This window comes from Musa acuminata, chromosome BXJ1-8, assembly GCF_036884655.1.
Source record: "Musa acuminata AAA Group cultivar baxijiao chromosome BXJ1-8, Cavendish_Baxijiao_AAA, whole genome shotgun sequence".
In the NCBI taxonomy this organism is placed as follows: Eukaryota; Viridiplantae; Streptophyta; class Magnoliopsida; order Zingiberales; family Musaceae; genus Musa; species Musa acuminata.
This window is the reverse complement of record NC_088334.1, coordinates 40,391,818-40,412,258: the sequence shown is the minus strand read 5'-3', so window position 1 is coordinate 40,412,258 and position 20,441 is coordinate 40,391,818. Positions and strand designations below refer to the sequence as shown.

The 20,441-nt window shown below is 37.1% G+C and overlaps 1 protein-coding gene across 2 annotated transcripts; it reads right to left on the bottom strand.

Moving 5' to 3' along the window:
• Positions 1-350: 350 nt before the first annotated feature.
• On the bottom strand, positions 351-19,491 carry LOC135583905 (phosphatidylinositol 4-kinase beta 1-like). 2 transcript variants are annotated; one of them, XM_065079606.1, is made up of 16 exons: positions 17,287-19,491; positions 16,121-16,312; positions 15,972-16,020; positions 13,833-13,965; positions 13,120-13,606; positions 12,374-12,454; positions 12,177-12,299; positions 7,910-7,979; positions 5,750-5,847; positions 5,560-5,664; positions 4,524-4,577; positions 2,805-2,948; positions 2,613-2,666; positions 2,458-2,532; positions 1,365-1,448; positions 351-1,284 (listed from the first exon to the last, which is right to left on the bottom strand). In XM_065079606.1, the coding sequence occupies exons 1-16, from the start codon at positions 19,099-19,101 to the stop codon at positions 1,183-1,185; spliced, it is 3,666 nt and encodes a 1,221-aa protein (XP_064935678.1). In that variant the 5' UTR covers positions 19,102-19,491; the 3' UTR covers positions 351-1,182. The 2 variants fall into 2 exon arrangements, with proteins under 2 accessions (XP_064935678.1, XP_064935679.1); XM_065079607.1 differs by having other exon boundaries at positions 17,293-19,491.
• Positions 19,492-20,441: the final 950 nt, after the last annotated feature.

Sequence of the window (20,441 nt, the reverse complement as noted above, 5' to 3'; positions counted from 1 at the left end):
AATGAATGCCCCATCTGGTCTGTGATTCCTCCTCCTCCTCCAGGACTCATCCTTGGTTGAAATAAAAGAGCTCCAATGCAAATTTGGCTCCTCCATGCTATGCCGGTTTCTTGCAGATACAATATCGATACCAAAAACAAAAAAGAAAGGAAGAAATTTTAGCCTAGTCACTGCACAACATCCCCAACACTAAATAATGCGTCAACTACCGGGATAAAGAAAAAAGGAGTAAACCAAATTCATCCAAAACATGGATTTTAGCTTCCAAATTTGATGAGATAGTCTCCACTGTGGATTTGATCAAACCGTACAATGAGGAATTTGAAAGGAGGATTAAGAGGATATATGTGTACGCAGAACACTTTAATACTACTACATATTTGCAAATTACCATCAAGGTATATCTTGACAAGTTACCAATAGAAAGGTTTTGCCATCTCTCAAGGTTTTAACCCCCACCACCCCCAGTCGAAAACCGCTTTAGAGTATCAACCGACAAAAGTCAAGAACACAATATACTGGTGTACAAACAAACAGAGATGAGAACTTGTACAAGGTATTTAAAAACTGTCTCCCAAAAATCTGCCGCAAGCATCAGGGATGTGATGCTAACAAGGAATTGCAGATTGAACAAGTGCTGGTAACACAAGAAATGACAACCACCCAGAGAAAGCACAGACGAGAAGCTACTTGTCCATCGCTTGCCACCTTCCTTCTGGACTCCGTGAAGAAAAAAAATAAATCTAATCTTGCAACCTCAACTTGTCATCTTGGATTTAGTCACATGAGGCTAACAAGTGGAGCAATTTGTAATCCTTAATGGCCCTGATATCATCTTCTGTACAGTCACTGACTTCTACAATTTCTATCTTCATGATGCTACTTCACTATCTACAACAAAGCACGAATTCAGCTTTCACTCTAACCCAAAACAATATTGCCAGAGCATTTTGGCCATCTTAAGTTTCCATCCTGCAGCTGGACTAACCTAGACACTTTCTTTTCCCATGATAATGGCACTGAAACTTTCTTAATCTTCCTTGAGGTAGTCACCAAGACGTAAGAAGTGATGAGCTACAACAGTTAGCCTGAGGTGAGCTTCATACGCTTCGTTTGCTTTAGCATGTTTCCCAAGATTGTCTTTCCAGCAGGAGAAACTGCAAGTTGTAATACGATTTTGCCTCACAGTATTCCATTAAGTACTCGCTGGTAGTAATCATATTGCCTTGTTCGCCATGCATCTAAGCTGCTACTGATCAAGGAAAGCACCAAGGAGACACATTGCTGCTTGAACATTAGGCAATATAGTCAGAAAATGTCTAGAGACTGGATTGAGAAAGCAGGTAGAATTTTTGGATTCAGACCTCTTCTGTAAGACTTAGATGGAACCTCTTCCTCAAATTTTGTATTGTCCGAATTCCGCCTTTAAAGCAAGGGAATCCAGAGTCCTGCAATCAGTGTGAGACGAACATGTATTGTAATAAAAATTTCTGGCATTGTGCTCGACAGTATAAATTCAATCATCTAAAAGAGTTCACATCATATTCATCTATACAGCAATACGATCCACACTCGATTTCATAATCAATGTGTAATCTTACAGTATTAAGAAATGTTCACTTGAATCATATGAGCTAGCAATCCTATTCTTTGCATCCAATTTCAGTATTTTCTATTAACAGTGTTTAAAGATGAGTTTCACTTATAGATAAAACTATAAGGTCCATGCTTGGTGATGCATGCACAAATTGGACAGATGTGGTTTTCTTCTAAACATCCTATTCACAAAAATCTTTCCATGCTTGATTTTTTTAAGTCGAGTCAACAATAAACTGTATAACTTAAATACTTCAGATTCACTATTTGTCAATGGAATACAAACATGGAAAAGTTTTTTTTGTTTCATATTATAACAATTATCAGAATAACTACCAAGAAAACCTTTATTAAAATGGCTGGTTTCAGGAGAATAAGGAATCCGACATCTTCATATGTTTGGCACCAAGCTCTAACACCCACAATCCATTGTTGAAGATCAAATCAGATAAACATCATTTCTCATGCAAGATAAGGACACTTGAACAAGAAACTTATGAAAATAATGGTGCATCTCACAAAACATAATTAATAATGTCAAAAATGCCTTCGTTCACTAAGACCTTTGTCCTTTCTTAAGCTGAAAAAACACAAAAAATTTAACATCTTCTTCATGCAGAACCACAACATATGAATGGGCAAACTGAAGTATTAAAGAGAGCTTATGGAAAAAAAGCAATGAAAAGAAAGAAAAAGTGAAGCCTATTAAAAAAGTGAAAGAACACGGAAATGAAAGAGAGCTTATGGAAAAAGAAGTCGAAGCATAAGACTGCCACCATATGCGGGATCTTAATGGTCAATGTCCTTCAACTAAAAAAACATTTAAGCAAAATGTACAACAATAGTAGCAAACTTGTTTACCTGCAGCATCTCAACAAGAAGTATTATACGCTCTGCATGCTTACGGCAAGTAAGAAAACCTTGAATGCACAGAACCTGAACAAGTCATGTAAACAGTAAATGACAACTACAGTTGCACCAGAGGCCAGTATCAAAAAAGACTTAAAGTTTATCACCTTAAAATAGTCAAAGAACTCGCTTGGAGTTCCTTCTGCATCGGAGTCCATTACCTAGTAGTAAAGCATCATATACATATAAGAGAACTGTACATCATACACCTAGCAGTAAAGCATCATCGGACTCCTGCATTGGAGTCTATTACCTAGCAGTAAAGATATCCTATAATAAAGCAATTTCACTTATCTAACCTCAAGAAGCTCCCGAGTCAACTTAAAGGGAGCACTTTCAAAATTCACACCACCAGGAGAATTAGAAAGCATGAAACCAAAATCAATATGAATGATATGCCCTTCTTCATCCAATAAAATGTTTCCATTGTGTCTATCCTTCACCTGGAGAATCAAAGGTAATAAAGATAATTCAACCAATTTTAAAGAAAAGCAATGAGAAGTAGAGATTACAACTTAAGTATCAAAGCTGATAAGGACGTTTGTAGTCATTAAACAACTGTTCAACAAATAATTAATGAAATGAAAGGTTTAACATTATTTATGTCCATCTACAGAAAAGTCCAAAATCATCAAAACAAAACAATCCAAAAGGTGAAAATAAGATGAACTTTTACATTAACTTGAAATATAAATTCAAGCTAAGGAAAAAAATAGTAACATCAAATATTTGAGTCAGCAGAACAATGAAATTTCTATATCCAATAGCATGAATTCCAGTTTCAGGTGAAAAATATGGTTTCTGCCTAAATTTGTTTTGTGGTGGTTGTTGGAACTGTTTGGAGTGCAGGCCTATGGGGCCCCTTTCAGTGTACTTCGTGCAGATGAGGCCCATGACTTAATTATAGTTTGTTTTGGTCCATAGTCAGTCTTTTAGCAGCTACATGATCTTGATTTAAAGGGAGCCATGGGTATACTCAACCTCAAGGTTTAGTGACAACACCACTGCACCAAGGTTGTGTGTGAGAGAGAGAGAATGAGGGTTAGTGACAACACCACTCCATGAAGGTTGTGTGTGTGTGTGTGTGTGTGTGTGTGTGTGAGAGAGAGAGAGAGAGAGAGAGAGCCTTGTCAGACTTTTCCATGCCTCACTTGGCTAGAGAAGGAAAAGTTCCAGGACTTCCAGGGAAAGTAATGGACAGCTTGCCAAAATGAAGTTGGTGCCTTAGATGGTGGACTCATCTCAATGCAGGCCCATGGGTGCAGCCTCTCCACATCTTAGACCTATCATTGTTCTGATGAGCACTTTTGTGGAGGACCAAGGGCCATTAAAATGCCATTCTGTTTCATTCATGACAAATCCAAGATGGACTGTGCTTCATATGTCCAAGGTTAATTGACTACCCTTCTTCATTGGACTGACTGCCCTTGTTTGTCATAGTCCTAATTAATTCAGCCTGTTTTGCCTAACCAGGTGCATATAATGATAACATACAGGTGTTTTACATAGATAATTGAGACCATTAAACAGTCCTAAAATTTAAATCAGTCAGCAAACACCCTCTCAAGGAAAAAAAAGTCAGATAACATTGTTCCACTTTCTCCAACTGATCTAGGAAAGCTCACCTAGTTTCATGCATAAAAAGGAAGCTATTAAGTGTAAGGAAGAAAAGAAAGATAAAAATGTCATGAAAATACGATGTCAAACATAACAAATAATGCTACAAAAAGGCCTTCTATACTAGACATTCTTCTCTCTTTCTTCTACTTCCAGCTTAAATCTCCCATGGACTTCAGAGCTTTTAAAGACGGTCATTACTTCATGAGCTCTTCTTTGACAGAGAAAGATGGGATCTTTCAGGAGCTCAGAAGCAAACTGGCTTCCTAAGGCTTAAGTTATTTAAGCAAACCACTAGACTGTGGTTATTAAATCAAAACTGCAACAACTGCAAAAGGACTTGAAATTTATCCATTGGTTCTGAACCAAAGATCAAGCAATCAAAATGATGAAAATAGTACCTGAAGCAAGTAGCATAATATGGAATATCCCGCCATGCTCTCAACAAAATTCCTCTGTTGAACCAAACAAATAAGAAGACCATGTTAAATTCCATTTTACATAAAAGAAAGAAAATCAACACCAAATGGCATATTAAAGAAAGCATACCAAGTAACTGCATATCTATGCTAAAAAATGATTGAAAAGAATTCTAAACAAAATTTATTTATAGCAAAAGCAGGAAGTACCATGCCAGGCAGGAAAGGTCCATTTGAGTACCGATGAGTAAAATCAATAAGAGACTCTTAATTTCTTATGTTGCATTAACTTTTAGTCCTAGTGGACCTTACCACATCCAATTATGTTTTATTAATGAGAAACAAAAAGGTATACAGAAGGGATGCAAGCATAATGAAGACCATGCAAAGACAATAAATGAATGTGGCAATTCTCTGTGGAAAAGAAAAGCTCACATGCAGAAACCAAAATGGATATTATGCCAGACATAAATAAACCTTAAGATCTTAATTTGAATTTCATGAAATTTTGAGACAACAAATGATGTAGAAGCAACATACAGTGATTGTATATTCCACACACACCACAATGTCCAACGGGAGAAAGAACTCGGTAACAATTCAATATAGTTAAGAAACACCCTCATTTCAAGTTCCTCATTTTACTAAGTCCACTATGCTTCTAAAAATATCTATGGGTTGAGCAACCTTGGGCAGATACCTATAAACCTAAAAACACACCTTACATGTAAATTAAATATTTCACAGCACAAATTACATATTAATATGATTTGTAATTGATGTTCCAGTACCCACATTATTTATAGGAACAAGCTTATCTGAGTAAAAGAAACAATAAATAAGGAAATGGAACAAATTTCTTATTTGAAAGATGTGGGTTAACACAAGTTAATGGTCAAAAGAACCAAAATCAGTAAATCATTTTAGAGAATTCAGGTGCTGTTTCAGTACATAATGAATACCAAACGAATGCTATTAAAAGACAAGCTTAATGCATCTAAGTTTATCAAACGTCAACCTGGGCAAGCTTAAAGTTTGGAGAATTTTCTTCATATTTGGCCACAAAATAATCACGCAAACTTGAGATATTTGGGAACCTACTCTTTATTGAATGTATTGATGCCTGCAAAAGGAAAATGCTGTTAAGACGATAACATAATATACCAGCAGAAAGAAACACACAAGTTCCTACTAGGGAGAAGAATCACCGTATCAGGTATAGTCTCAATTAGGGCTGTATAAGAAGAAGTAACTAGAACTTCATAAGGTCTTAACCACAGTGGAAGGCCAGCCTCTTGGTATATGTCTGACATTAGCAACACAGTAAGAACTCTCCAGTAAAAAATCACATGTACTAAATGAAATGACAACAAGATTTCTTTCACAAACATTTATTACACATTTCTTGCTTCTTTGAGAAGTTATCTTACTAACCAGTTTCCTACACTTAGAAACTTTAGTTAACAAAACCTCATAGAACCAATCAAAAACTCTGAAGCACAGATACAGATACAAAATACTGATAACTAATAAATTTAATACACCTACATAATAAAAATTAAAAGTAGGATCTGGTAAAGCAGTGTGCAGCAACTAAAAAATAGCTTAAATGTATAAATATCATATATGACAAAGCTTGACAACATCATAATTTTAGAAAAATGTTACATATCATGATAAACAACAAAAATGTACTCAACTCTCTTCCTCCTCACCTAATCATCATAGATGAGAATATGATCAGCGATGTAAAATTATCATTTTAATTTTTACAGTTTTAATCTAATACTTGATACACAAAAAAGTAAGCAATCTACCTAAGTGTTTATCCATCTCATCCAAATAAAAAAATAACAACCAAGAATTAATTTTTTCCCAAAGTTGTTCACAAAGCATTCCCTAAGAAATATTAGGCCCAATATAAACCATGGAAGTAGGAAATTAATTTCTCAGGTTTGTCTTTTCTAAAGTATTTTAATATTATGACCCGGCCTGATAAAATAATTAACTCATTAACTTGATAGGCCTAAACCATTGATCCAAAATACCTAGGCCCAAGCTAATGGCAGTACACATACTTATTCAAATTTCTTCCCACATAAGATGGGCAAAATTGAGGTGTCCCAATTTCCCTCACTTAATGCTTGGCATCCATATCAAAACTCAAATCATAGCCTTGCATCAGAATCTATAATAGTGCACATGCAATCCAATCTAGTGGTGGCTCCATGCCTTCTTCTGGTCCATTCACCGATAGTGTTTTCCTACTCAAGTCCTTTGTTGTATCCTATTCCAAGTATGATATCATTTGTTGTGGGATAACTGATTCGTTGCCTTGATAGTCTTAAAATATTAGCCAAAAATACTTAAATCAAAGTTAATGATGGGCTCATTTAGCTCTATATACTATTCGAATCTTTTCCCATATCTGATGTAGAACTAACTAGGGTGTTAAATTGATTTTTAATTCTAGGTTGGTTATTATAGACCTTGAACACATTTTGAACTTTACTACAAAACCATTTTAACACTAGAAGTGATTGTACTCATTCCTAAGATGCCAATTTTGGGCAGTAAAACTGCTCTAAATATCACAACAGTATAATAATTTTATAATTATTTATGAATCGGATAGTTTGAGGAGTATCTAATATGTATAAATACGGATATGACAAGCAATTTGAAGTACTCATGTTATATGTACTCAAAATAAAGCATTTTACTCTTGTGCAGTTACAAGCTGCACAAATTAGATGAAAAATGGGTTCTGAACACATTGGAATCGAGAACAAGAAAGGAACAGAAGTTACAAATAAGTCCTTTAGGTGTTCAAATGGCAAAATAAAGACAGGTTTCTAAAATCAAATTGAACTTTATTTTAATAACAAATATCTCCTGATTCTTTTAATAGTTATACAGGTACAAATACGGGAAGGCCAAAGCTCATCCCTGCTAATACTTTTGTATGCAGTGCCACCATGCAGTACAGGCAGAATTCTTCTCCAATGTCAAACTTAGCTCAGACAACAATACATAACCAAAAGCTCATACATATTTTGAGCATAAAGACAAATTCTTTATCATTTCCTTGGTGGTCCTTATCCATTTAATGAGTACCATATATAACCTTGAACATTTTACAAAAGAATGAATAGATAATCAAAGAAAGCAAGTTTTTCCCTTTGCAGTTTATTAGCATCCTACTTCGAGAAGCTTGGACACGTGTTACCCATGATTGTTCATAGGAGCAAAAAACTAAATGTTCAAAAAGAAAACTAGATATGTTGCAAACATTCATGATATCAGAAAAAATAGAGCAACTAGAATAACCATCAGTTAAAAATAATGGAAAAGGCATGATTAACTACCATAGAAATGTGAAACTAGTTGTACAGCTAGATGCTCCTGTCTGCAATCATCCCCACTCTTCACAATGATCTGTTCTTTAGAAAGGAAATGACTTAGGCATGAAAAGTGAGTTACTAATGTATAATTTGACGTAAGAAATTAAGTATTTCATCAAAATAAAAGTAAACGAAGGGAAACCTATTAAATCATAAGCATTTTGCAACCATAATTTGGAATCAGAAGTTCAACCAGTAGTGGCTAAAGCAAAAGCAATTTGCAAAATTTTAGAGGTAAATCCAATTGCCAATGCTCTTAGCTGCTTGTTTTTTGCAAGAAAAGGTGATGACAATGTTCGAGGCACTGAAAAAGGCAATGATATCAGATGCCTCAGATACCAAAATAGGAGCCACATGATGCAGGATGGACATCCTATTGCCTACTTTAGGTATAACAGGGGAATAATAGATTATCATGTCTGAGACAAAGAGCTTTCGGTAGAGATCTTGTGGTACAAACATGAAGATCATACTTACTAGGACATTGAGTGATGATCTGAACTGATCATAACCATCTTAAATACATCTCGGACAAAGTGTAGCAACACCAGCACAGCACAATGGTTATCAAAATTGTTCAGCTATGATTAAGAGATTTTAAGTACCATGATAGGATCAAGCATTCAACTATAGATGCAGGATCATGAGTGTTCCTAGGAAGGTTGAGCTGCACTCTTATACAATTCCATCTTCTCCACCTTTCCCTTGCTTGGTGGTATTTAGTGGCTGGTTACAGCGTGGATCCTTAACATTTTTTAGCATCTGTAGTAGTTGCAGAGTGATCCATCTGCCTTCTGTGCCTTGGCAGGTTATCCCAGCTACGAGATCAGATTTGTTCTGGCACATTTTCATGAAAGACCAGTGGAAGCATATGGAGACAACTTGAAGACTTGCAAGTGGCTACATTTAATCTTCTACTTGCCCAGAGCACAGAAGGATGTATGCAGATATGATTCACATAGCAATAGATGTGAGTGGAAAAAGTATGAAGCAATCAAGCCTATCAGACTACTACAGGCGCCCCTTATTTTTAAGACAATTTTGGAAATATTGGCATGGATTCCATAGATCATCCATGTGTTACATAAGTGCATGAATGTGATGATGGACCTCCCAACAAAGCATGCACTACCTAGTTGCTCTATCAGACCCATATACCTAGTATGAAGCAATAAAGCATAACCTAGTGCATGAATGTGATGAATGTGATGACAGACAGAAAAAACACACTAAACTGTGATGTAGAGACTTAATTGAGGTGCTAGACTAGCATGGAGCATAGAGGTGATCATTGTTCTTATCAATGCAAATGGTCTCATAACACCTCATACAATTTTGTGAATGACATGACCTTAAACAAGGTCTTGTATGGTTGACCTTCACCCTCTAATCCTATTTATATAGCCAGTTCTGCAGTAGTGTTCTATTGACACAGAGTTGCGAGAAGTAGGATGAGTAACTGAAGCTCATAAGAAAAATATAATTATAGACCAATGTAGGAGTAAGCAAGTCTAAGATAAGAGCATAAGAATAATGATTTCTCAGCTAGTGACAGTTTCAATTTGGCTGCCACATCATCTACAGTCTACAGAGAGGCCTAGTACCTATATAAAGTTTTCTCAATAAATATTATGGATCTTTGAAGTATTAGAGCATATTGTATTGACTATACATACATATATATATATATATATATATATATATATATATATATATATATATATATATATATATATATATATATATATATGTGTGTGTGTGTGTGTGTGTGTGTGTGTGTGTGTGTGTGTGTGCATCAGTTGAGACTTCCACCTGACACGTGCATCTGTGACACCTTCCATGTTATGGAGGCAAACCCAAATCTTCACTGTTTTGCCTTCAGTTCATTAGAGTTTGGCATCATCTACCTAAGGGAATTGTTGATCACTGACAAGGACAAGTTGTGAAAGATTGCAATCTGCACATCTAGTTCACTAATAGTAATGGACAACGGGAAGTTGTTACAATGTTCTCAATTTCCTTCCTGCTCTTCCCTTTTTCCTTCTCTTGACGGTTGCAGGACAGTGGAGAAACAATAACAAATTGGTAGCACCACCAAAATAATGATATCACAGTAACACAGACCCATCTTTTGGACAATGTTCCCTATTTTTTCAGCAATAAACACTGCTTTTCCATATTAGTTTTCCTTCTGAGAGGCTTCTTACCTTCAAATCGAGCTAGAGAAGCACTAATTAAGGGTTGCAATCCGAAACAAAAGGAAAGCGCAAAAGTAGAAATAAACCCAACAAAAGGCTTCTCATCAAAGCATGGACTGCCATCTCCCATGACACTACCTGCATTTTTTTCCTTTTCATTCTCCCTATCCTTCCTCTTCTATTCTTTTTTTGTCATCAGTAAATACCAGCATGCATTACCAGTCTGACCAGCAATTTGTGTGGTGTGGGTGAAAATTAGAGTCAGAAATTAACAAAACAGAAGAACTGAAGTCCTAAAAGATGGTCAGTACATAAGTCACATGATAAAATGGTATCAAGACTAAACTCAACTGTCAGGACAACTTTGGAACAAAAGCAATTGTTTTACACTGGCTCTAATATCTGCATAGTGAATGCATCATCCACTCATCATAAGGTCATGACTATGACTATGACATGATTTATGATTAACGATCCTCTCTAAGAAAAAGAGGTATCCAAGTAAGGTTCCAAATTCTTTAGCATTCATCCTTTTAGGTTCACTTTAATATTTTCACATTTTCTACCCTGAATCACGTCTCAAGTCCTTCCCAAAATCATTTCAAACAAAAAAAAGATGAACCCTATCCATGAGGCACCTGCGCCCTACCAATGCAGGGTCTGGAAGGGTCAATATATCCTATAAGTTGTTTTCATAACCGAGATCCTTGTTCCCAGGTCGTAAAGAAACAACCTTGCTGTTGTACCAAGGCTCATCCTCAAAATCATTTTGGACACTCACATGAAAACTCAAGAATATATGGATTTAGGAGTCCTGTAATAAAAAGTGATACAAGAATAATATATGATGCTACTTATCAATAAAATGTATCCATAGTGGATGGGTTTACTCATTAAAAAACAAAAGTACATATTAGTAGGCTTTTAAATTTTACCTCCAAAATATAATAGCAGTTTCATTGTTTCATCCAAGGATTTTAATTTCGAATAATACTGCCCATAGCAAGCAGTACATACCAGTCCACCAGCAGACTGGTAGATGAACCGTCCGCTAATGGGCGGTATTGTCGATTGGGGCTATTTTCGACCTGTTACTGTTCTAAATTGGTCATCACTGCTAGCTACTGGGTGGTATTAACCGAGGGAGAAGAAGAGAACTTGGAGATCGACGCCGCTCTCCCTCCTCGTCTGAGGCGACGAGGCCTCGGCGTTGTCGACGACTTCTCCTCATCCGTGCGGGGAGAAGAATCCTCGGCGTCGCGGGGAGAAGAAACCGAGCGTCGAGGCAGCGTTTCTTCTCCCCACGAAAGCAGAAGAAACGAGGCAACGAGGCGATGTGGCCGCCTTGTCGCCCTTTTTTGCGCGGGGAGAAGAAATAGTTTCTTCTCCCTTTTCCGCGCGGGCCGAAAAGAGGTGACGTCGCAGGTAGAAAACGATCTTTTTTTTTAACTTATATATATATATAGATATATATACATATATATATGTGTGCATATATGTATATATATATGTATATATGTATATATATATATACATATATATATATATAAAGAGGCGAAACCTCGGTTTCTACTCCCCACGCGCCAAAAAGGGCGACGAGCCAATCGCCTTTTTTTTAACTTATATATATATATATATATATATATATATATATATATATATATATATATATATATATATATATATATGTATGTATATATATATATATATATATGTATGTATATATGTATATATATGTATGTATATATGTATATATATGTATGTATATATGTATATATATGTATATATATATATATTTATAACGAGACGACATCGCCTCGATTTTCTGTCTACATGGGGAGAAGAAACCTTATTCTCCCCACACGCCAAAAAGGGCGATGAGGCAATCGCCCATTTTTTTTACTTGGTATACAGCATCGTACTGTACCGAGCGAATCTTGAAACTTCGGTACGGTACAAAATTTCAATCCGTGATTTCATCTACACAATTAACCTTCATAACCAGGTAAAAGTGAAGAAAGATTGTTACTCACAGAACGCAAGTCCCAACCAGGTGACTTTCCATATGCTGATAACCTCCGAATTCTCTCTTTCTTCACCTCCCAGAGTTCACCAGACAAAGCATCACTTGGTTTTGGGATGCAACCATTCATCACCTATAATAGGGCGTTGCATACTCCACTCAGAAGGTCTTCAAGTAAAATGAAGAAGCAAAAGAAAAAGTCACCACCTTTGGTTCCGCATTCTGCAAATCCTGTCCAGCTCCTTTCAGATGAAGTCCAGGGGGAGTCTGTCCCTTTGCTGCTGCTGCCTACAAAAGGCAGAATATTAAATCTATCAGTGAAGTACCGAGTTTCATATGCCTATTTGGTGGCTTGGAATACACATAACACAATAGAACCAAACAGGTCATCCAGATAGATATTTCATAAGAAATACGATGGACATACATGCTGTCTTTCGACAATTGTTCTTCCTAATTAAATAGAAGAAATATAAACACGGAACTGATAGTGACCAAGAAATCAGTACTAGAGATAATGCAAACACTCTAGCTAAAGTTAAAGGCTTTCAGTGTGCAACAAAAAAAAGATGAAACAGTGAAAGTCAATCCAAAACTTGAATTGAATTATAACATACACCACACCCGTTTTCTATTATTTCCATTTTTGATGCAGCTCAATTCGACTTCAATTCAATTTATTACGCCAAATATATGAATTATCAGAGACAACATCATATTACTTGTATAGGACTAACAGTCAACATCAAATAAAAAATATAAATATAAATAAAATATAACTGCCAACAGCAAATTCAATTCAAATATGTGACATGTGAAATCATTGATAAGTTCTCTTGACATGAGCACAATTAAAAAACGAGAACCACGTACAAATTCTCAAAAGATCTGATCCAATTATAAACAACCAAATGAACGGAACATATAACAATACATTTCACTTACAGGCCCACCTTTACTTCCTCAATGGCAATTGTGCTTGGAACACGACGATGATCTTTTGGACGTGATGGCTCTTGATCTTCTACATCTTCCATGTTAATCCCCGGGACTGCAGATAAATTAACTGTAATCCATTCCAAAGTTCGATCGTTATCTGTGGTTGACTTGCTAGCCAGATTTTCATGATTTACTGTAGCTTGTTGGGTCTTCCATTCTGAGTCAATCTCCTGACTAGCCTCTGAGTGGTCAACCAACTTATTTTCAATTGAGAAACGAACATCGACAAATTTTACTTTTGCCTCCCATAACTTAGCCATTGCTTGATCAATAGCCTGGGAGGTAGACTTTAACATCCCATCAGCATCATAACTATAAATGTCATTTTTACTCCATAGAGGATATGCCCATGGAGGAGGTTTTGGCAATTGTGCGTCTCCATTGGCCAACGGAATTCCTCTGCTAGAGAGCTTTTGAGCATCAGAAGATGCCTTTGTATGACTGAAAAAGAAAATCATACCAAAGATGAATGCAACATCACAACCTATACTCATCTACAGGACATACCAAATGATCATAGTCATCAATTGCTAAATAAATCTAAGTCAAACAAATCCTTAGAAGCACCAACTATAACATCTAAAAGACTCACTGAAACTTGATTTGCATGATCGCATTCTGACAATTAAAGATAATTTCAAGTAGCCTTTTCCAAAGTCTCACATACCTGGGTGTTTCACATTTTAAAACCTCAACGCATATTAGGTAAGGTGCCTTCTCCCTGGAGTTAAGGAGAACAGCTTCGTCTTCAGGTATATGAACCACCCGATACATTCCCTTTCCCATTGGAAAGCACACTCCTATAATGATACATGAGCCCATTACATATTGTTAGAAGTAAAAAAGACTGAATGGAACAGCCATTACCTTAGGCTACACAAATTCCGAACCAAGGAAAAGAAATCTAGCAACAAATATCAAGCAATATCTCTCATAATCTTATGAAGTAGATATTATATTTAAATAAAATTAAGAGTAAGACTAAAATACATCAGAACCGGACTTAAAGCAAATAAACATTCTGGTACACCTTTTAAAAACTTGTCAAATATCTTCCGTCAGGCATATCATGTTTCTCCAACTTGTAGGAGAGGATATAATCAGTTGGGACTAGGATACAACAATTAATGAATAAGAAAGTTGAATTATGAAGCAAGATTTATTTAATTTCTGATATTATTGACAACAATACAAAAATTTTCAATCTATTAGAGCAAGTTTGTAAGCAGTACTCTGCTGGATAAACATGTTGAAGGTGCTTAGTAACTTAGTAGCACATGCCATACAATTTTTTAAGCATATAGAACTATTTCATAAAGTATTGCTATGGTACATAATCTCTATTCATAATTCAAGAAAGTATTTGCTACTTTATGGGTGAGATCAAATTTGCAAAAACAATTATTCATTGCACACCTAAGCTTTTTCTTAAATAATAGAGAAGTGGAATGGCATTTATGCCATCAAAGCAGAAGCATGGGTCATTTGAAATGATGGAGCAGAGAAAGTCAAAAAGGTAAGAAAGGACTCCCTTTCAGGAAAGAAGGAAAGGATAAAAGAATGGAAGTCAGCCCCCATCCCAAGCTCCTGGTAGCTTCAGTATAAGGGTGCCTCTAGCTACCACCATCAAGAGAGAACCACATCACTCTAAGATGGTGGTTGACAACCGGGCCAGAATCTCTGGGGACTCTGAAGCAGGTATTTCAGACGGAGATTTGGCCAAAGGAGGCTTGATCTCAGCACTAGTCACCAGAATCATGAGTAAAGATGTAGGATATTCAAAGGAAGAGAGGAAACATTATTGGCACTTGCTGAGGTGCAAAGAGGGATAGGAGGATATTAATGAAACCAAAATAACAAGATTCAGGGAGGAAAAGGAGACTAATAAAGCTAGTATGTTATCATTTACAGCCATGAATAACCAAATTTATTGGCATATTTTCTGTAGCATTCTCTTGAAAAGATGGCTGAAATATAACCCCAAGTTCAATGCATCATTGTAAATCCCTTTTTTGATTAATCTGCACACAAACTATCATTCACAGGGAAACAAAATCCAATTTCCAGAGCTTTATCACAATTTCCAACATGGCTCCAGAATGGACCACAAACATATATAAAAACATCTAAGCATGACATTATGCATAACATGATAGGAGATATCTCCACCATATAACAAAAACTCACCAATGACATTGAATCAATTGTCAATGACATTTGAAACTCACCAAGGAGATATCTCCAGAATGGAACTAATATATAAAAATAGTGAATATATTAGCTTATTAGAAACACACAATACTCTTCAAAATGCAATAACTGCAACAGTTTCATAACCAACAAGAACTCCTCAGTCCTTGTGTCAGCCAAAGATGGACAAATACTTGCCATTATGCATCTATATGGATCAAAATAAGAATATGGTAAGTGTAAAAACTAAAAAAACAAGTTTCAAATCCCTTAATGCACTTCACACTTCATGTAAAGCAAAACTATCTACACCACAACCATCCCTTGGCTTGATCAGATTATAAAAAGCTGCCAAATCTTTTCCCCTGTAACAGGTTGCACAGCAACTGTTGATTGATACAAATAAAATGCAAATACATAGGCAGTACAAGCAGATTATATGTAAAAACAGCAATTATGAATCATACTTTTAACGACAGATAAATCATGTTAAATATGAAACCCAAGAAATATTCAAGGTTCAAACCTATAGAATATGAATGTAAAATGTACACACACAAAGATCCTACAAGATAAGCCACAAAAAAAAGAGAAAACGTTTGAGGAAGGCAAGCACCTCCATCCTTTTGGGCCTCAGCAATATGAGAATTGATCTCGGTGAGAGTCTGAAAGAAAAATAATGAAAAAAGAAAGTATTCAGAAGTCAAATTAAGAAAAGGTTGTCTATAGAGAGTAAATGTGAATATCATTAGAAAGTGATTCAACCTCTCGAAGTGCAATTTTGCGATCTTCAATGGGATAGATGTCCACCAGGCCATATGATGTCTCACATAATGACTGAACAAATTCCAATGAAGCATGGTAAGAACCTTTCCGAATTTCTGATATCACATTATTAGGTAAAGGTGGTTTTCCATATGACTTTTCATTCTGCTGTCTTGGTGACCCAGGACATTTCTGCAATGCATAAAAGTTAACTCCTATACATCAGCCAACATGTCCTTTAAGAACATATCTATATGAAAGCTAGCAAGAAAAAATGTTATATCAATACACATTGGAGCAGATCAGCTAATATGTAAGTTTGCTGATTATTAGACAAGCAGAAGTATGGATCATGTGGACCATGATCATGCTGTAGTTTAGCACTTCAAGATAAGGTACCAACACGTATAAAATATCTTAAGAAAGAATCAACAAAAACTGCTGCCATGATAACAATAACAAAGTCCAGTACAGGCACCCAAATTAACCGTTTGAGTTATATGAACATCAAGGACTAAATGACTAGCACTGGATGTCAAAAACAATTGAACATTATTCTTCACAGTATGCTTTCTTAACAAACCAAATCCATGTACCAACCTCAGCAAAGTTGCTTCATATCAAAAAGAATCTGATGGGTTCAAAATATTCGCATCAAATTTTTCATCTTTTGAAGATTAACAAATGCTCTTGGTCTCAAACTAAGAGTAAAGAAAGGATATGCATATCAGCTCCACAGATTATGCATATTTATTCAAAATATTATTAAATGTATTAAGAATTTCTTTTTTGGAAGAAAATGGACTAAATGTTTATCTCACAAAGGGTAGATATTATGAAAAGCATAAAGGATAAATTTATATTTCACGGTAAACAAAACAAAAGTTAGCATAATTGCCGAAATATTGGTTTCCAAAATACAATAGAAAGTAACTCAAAAAAATGATGCAACACCTCATCCTTACAGTTAAGCCACTCATTATGAGATGACAACAATGGGAACACATTATCAAAAAATTGGGAGTCGAAGCTTGCAGAGTTTAGGTAGATTAATCAGAAAAGCAAGAGAGACATCCAGAATGAAACTAAATAATTTAACATTTGCACCAAACAAACAACTTGTCTAGAAGCTTAATGTATTAAATTTAAGTCAAAATAAACCCAACTCTTACATCCTTCTGGATCTTCGCACCAAGTAACTCGGAATCTTCTATAGATCGATCTCGGTCTCGAAACAACCGCCGGAAGAAATTCTCTGCACCAGGACTGTTCTCAAGGGTACCATTGTCATTGGTACTTGAAGACTTTGACTCTTCAGGATGAACCCTGAACAACCTACGAAATGACAAAATTTCTGAAGTCTCTTCCCCCTCAAAAACCTCGCTACCCTTACTATCTTCCTCATTTCTATCATGGCCTTCAACTTTCTTGTCCTCATGCTTGTCCTTGAAAAGCCTATGAAAGAAACCCTCCTTTTCCACTTCCTCTATGCTTCTGTTACATTTATCATTCTCGTGCTTATCATGTCCAACAGCCTTTTTTTCTTCATTCTTGTCCTTGAAAAGCCTGCGAAAAATACTGTCATCCTCGATATTTTTCTTGGACTTGTCCTCTTCATCCCTATTATGCCCACCATCCTTTTTTTCTTCACTCTTTTCTTTGAAAAACCTATGGAAGAACCTATCTTTATCATCTTCCTCAGGACTCCTATTGACCTTTACCCCCTCTTCGCTCTTATCATGCCCACTCTCTTTTTTTTCTTCATTCTTATCCTTAAAAATCCTACGGAAAAAACCATCTTTTTCTTCCTCAATACTCCCATTAGCCTTGTCTTTCTGCTCATTTCTCTCGTAGACATTATCTTTTCTTCCTTCATGCTTCTCTTTGAAAAGCCTATGAAAGAAATTCTCCTTCTCATCGACCTCAATATTGTCACTGGCCTTATCTTCCCCCTCATTCTTATCATGCCCACCGTCTTTCTTCTCCTCACTCTTGTCTTTGAAAATCCTCCGAAAGAACCCCTCCTTCTCATCATCCTCGCCTAACTTCTCTTCTTTATCACGAAACAACCTCTTGAGAAAACCCTCTGAGCTTGCAGTCAGCTCATCTTCTTCATCCTTGCTATCTCTGAGAAGTCTCCGAAAGAATCCATCTTTATCTGCATCCTCCTCCTTGCCCTTGCTATCCCTAAGAAGACTTCTTAAAAACCCCTCCTTTTCTGGCTCGTCCTCCCCGTCCCTTTCCAAGGACTTCCTAAAGAGCAATGCATCTCGTACTTTTGGCCCTGGGATCAGTTTCTTTAAAAGCTTGTTTTCCTCTGAAGACAGCAAGCCCTTGTTGTTACCATCATTGCCGTTGTTGCCTCGGCTGGCCTCATCGCCCAAGGGACTAGAGCCCAATGTTGATGATGATGCCAGTGACAACAGCTTCTGCTTGGAGGATAGTAACCGATTAAGCACCGGGTTGCTCTTGGGGCTGGATGGAGTGCTAGGTGGGGGAGGTGGCGGCCGGACCAGCGGTGGCCACTCGCCCATTAGTGTGGCAGCGATCTGACACTTCTCCTGGATCCGGCTGATCCCCTCACTGTCCTCAGAGTCCTCGAGCTCCGCCATGAGGAACCAGTGGACCTTAAGGGCGATCCGGAGGGCCTTAGAGCACGTATCAATGACGAATTTGTCAAGGGAAGGGCTCGGCTTGTAAATAAGCATGTAACAGATCTGGAAGAGGTAGCTCTCAATTCCCGGAAGGGGGAGGGTGTACATCCTGTTGCAGAGGTAATCCCGGACGCCATCGTGGTCGTGCTTGTAGAGATAGCTCACGGCGATCCACTCGCAGAAGAAGGCCGAATCAAAGAACCGGATCAGCCACCCCTTCTCCCCGCCACCGCCGCCGCTTCCCTCCCCGGAGACGGGCCCCGTCCGGGTTATCTCGCGGGGGGACGGATCGAGCCCGAAGCTCCTCAATCCCAGCAGCCGCACCATCGTCAATCCGCCATGGGACACGAAACCCTAGGCGGAGCTTCCAATCGAACCAAAGATTCGGAACCCTAGGGCGGTACCCGATCAGAATCGCAGCAAAAACCCTAGAATCCGAGGGAGCAAACCCCAGCTAGGGTTCTCAAAGTCGGAAGACGGATCAAAATTATGAACGAAATCGAGCAACAAGAGGCGAAATGCGGAAGGGAATCTACGAATAGCGACGAAATCATCCAAGAAACCGCGGCATCAACGGGGAGAGAAGCGAGTCGAATTCGAATCGGGCAGTTCCACGACTTGGCCCTTTTCCTGCGCTTGGATTCGCCTCCTCATCACGTATATATCTTCTCCTCTTCGCTCCGGCATCGTAGTCGACGATGCGAGAAAGAGAGAGAGAGGGGGGGCAGAGCCGCAGGTGGGGTAACGTGCGATCTCTACCTCAGTAGAAGCACCCATGGTTTCTTACACTCCGTCTCAGATATCTCCACGTGGCCCATGTTCATTATTTTAGTGCGAATTAACGTAGTCAGGTGCGACTCGGTTTGCAGCGGATCGGTTCAGGAAAGTCGTCCGTGGGATTCGATGCCAAGACAAATCGATGGTAAATCTTAGAATAGAGCAGGATGAATCTTGGTCGTCGGTAGGCTGTGTAGCCGAAGGAGAGCACGAAGGAGGGACAAGTGCATGAGTTGATGAGCCTTCTTCATTCCCTTGGATTGAGGGCAATACGCAACTATATTTCCTTGCAAGAAAAGACATTTGTGGGGGCATTTCCATTGCTGGGATGCTTGTGAAGTCAATCTGTTTTAACTTACCTCCATCGATTAATCTAACCAAAAACCATCGTTATTTGATCAAATCATTATCTAATATCATAAATATATGATGCTATAATTTAAAGAATTTAAAACTATTCCGAGGACTATATCTTACTCTTACATCCATCATCTATTAATTTATTATTATTATTATTTTTTATCAATTGCGAGACACTTGAACTTGAGTTCAGATATAGTGTCATCTCATACCCGAAAATATCATATTAGTATGATATTAAAGAAAAATATTTTGATATTATTTAAAAAAATTTAATCGATAATTATTATTAATTAAAATCAACATTGCATAATATAGACATTTCTTGTTATGTTTTCATTCTAAATTTATTAATATTATTTGAATATTTTAATTTATGACTCTCGTTCCGATGACAAGCCAAAACTAAGTTAATCATCAAAGTGATGTTACCGAATATACTTTCGATATCGTCTTTTATAAAATTAACTAAAATAAGATGTAGGATATGGATATTTTTTATCCTTGAAATTACTCTTACATCCATCACC

What these genes read in the sequence shown, in the direction of transcription:
- LOC135583905 (XM_065079606.1), bottom strand. Translation starts at nt 19,101, where the DNA reads ATGGTGCGGCTGCTGGGATTGAGGAGCTTCGGGCTCGATCCGTCCCCC. An exon ending in CAAACTTTAAGCTTGCCCAG is followed by an intron (nt 4,578 to 5,559) that starts GTTGACGTTTGA and finishes TTGGTTCAACAG; the next exon opens with AGGAATTTTGTTGAGAGCAT. An exon ending in AGTTCTTTGACTATTTTAAG is followed by an intron (nt 2,533 to 2,612) that starts GTGATAAACTTT and finishes TGACTTGTTCAG; the next exon opens with GTTCTGTGCATTCAAGGTTT.